This window comes from Brassica oleracea, unplaced genomic scaffold, assembly GCF_000695525.1.
Source record: "Brassica oleracea var. oleracea cultivar TO1000 unplaced genomic scaffold, BOL UnpScaffold00709, whole genome shotgun sequence".
Taxonomy (NCBI): domain Eukaryota; kingdom Viridiplantae; phylum Streptophyta; class Magnoliopsida; order Brassicales; family Brassicaceae; genus Brassica; species Brassica oleracea.
In genome coordinates, this window is record NW_013617442.1 from 63664 (window position 1) to 64653 (window position 990).

The window sequence follows — 990 nt, forward strand, 5'->3', positions numbered from 1 at the left end:
GTGTCTTGACCTTCTTCATTCGCGGCATCCGCTAAAGAGTCCCTCTCTCGACTCTCTGCACTATCTATGGGTTCAAGTACGAGCGTCAGCGCGCCATCGTACCCGACTTCGTAGGGATCTCGACATTTTGGGGGTACATAGCCACCGGCTTCTTCGACTCCGCCAAGACTCTTCAGACGGACATCAGTCATCTAACTCTGCGCTACTTCATGAAGGTCCTTGCCAACAGTCTGTTGTGCAAGATGGAACCTAGTAAGGTTCGGGTGCAGGTGCTCACATTTGTCTATTACGCGGTGAGGAGTTTGGTTCACAGGGAGGACATCGAGGAGCCCGCAGACGACATGTGGCCCAACATTGGAGCCGTATTTGCTGAGCATCTGGTCAAGCTCAAGATGAAGCCGTTCCAGTCAAAGGGAAGGAAGAAGGAGATGGTCGGACGCCTACTTACCCCGATTTTCATACATTGCGGAGTCCCGTTAGACGATGCCGAGAAGGATGATCGGATCGTCTACATGGATGCAGCGCATCTCATAAGCACTCAGTGGCTCAAGGAAGACCGCGACTGGTGCTTCAGGGATGAGAACGGCACGCACTTGGTGAGGCTGCCACTTCGACCATGGCCTCACAAGCATTCAGTTCCGCCCTAACCCACGCCTCCTCTGAGCCCCATCGACCATGCCGCGACGCTATATGGTCCAGCGACCTGTAGGACCTCAGCCACATCAGCCCGAGGCTTCACGCCCGCCATTCCCACCTATGCCAGACATATCTACACGCCCTGAGGGAGATTTCCAGCGCGTTGTAGTTGATGCTCTCACTGCCATCTGGGCCAGAGTATCGAGATGTCGCTGTTCGAGCAGGAGGAGTGTGCGAGCCAGCTCACCATTAGCAGCGGGACCATCACGCCAGCGCAACGGCACCTCCAGCGACGACACCACTGATGAGGACTAGTCCTCATACTTCTATCCTTATCTACTTATGTTTTCTTTT

At 54.6% G+C, this 990-nt stretch overlaps 1 protein-coding gene across 1 annotated transcript in view; it reads left to right on the top strand.

Moving 5' to 3' along the window:
• LOC106319953 overlaps positions 1 to 647 on the top strand; it is a 5364-nt gene extending 4717 nt beyond the window's left edge. Inside the window, exon 5 of the mRNA XM_013758336.1 lies at positions 38 to 647. Coding sequence (XP_013613790.1) covers positions 38 to 647 — 610 coding nt within the window. The remainder of the gene's footprint in view (positions 1 to 37) is intronic.
• The last annotated feature ends 343 nt before the right edge of the window (positions 648 to 990 follow it).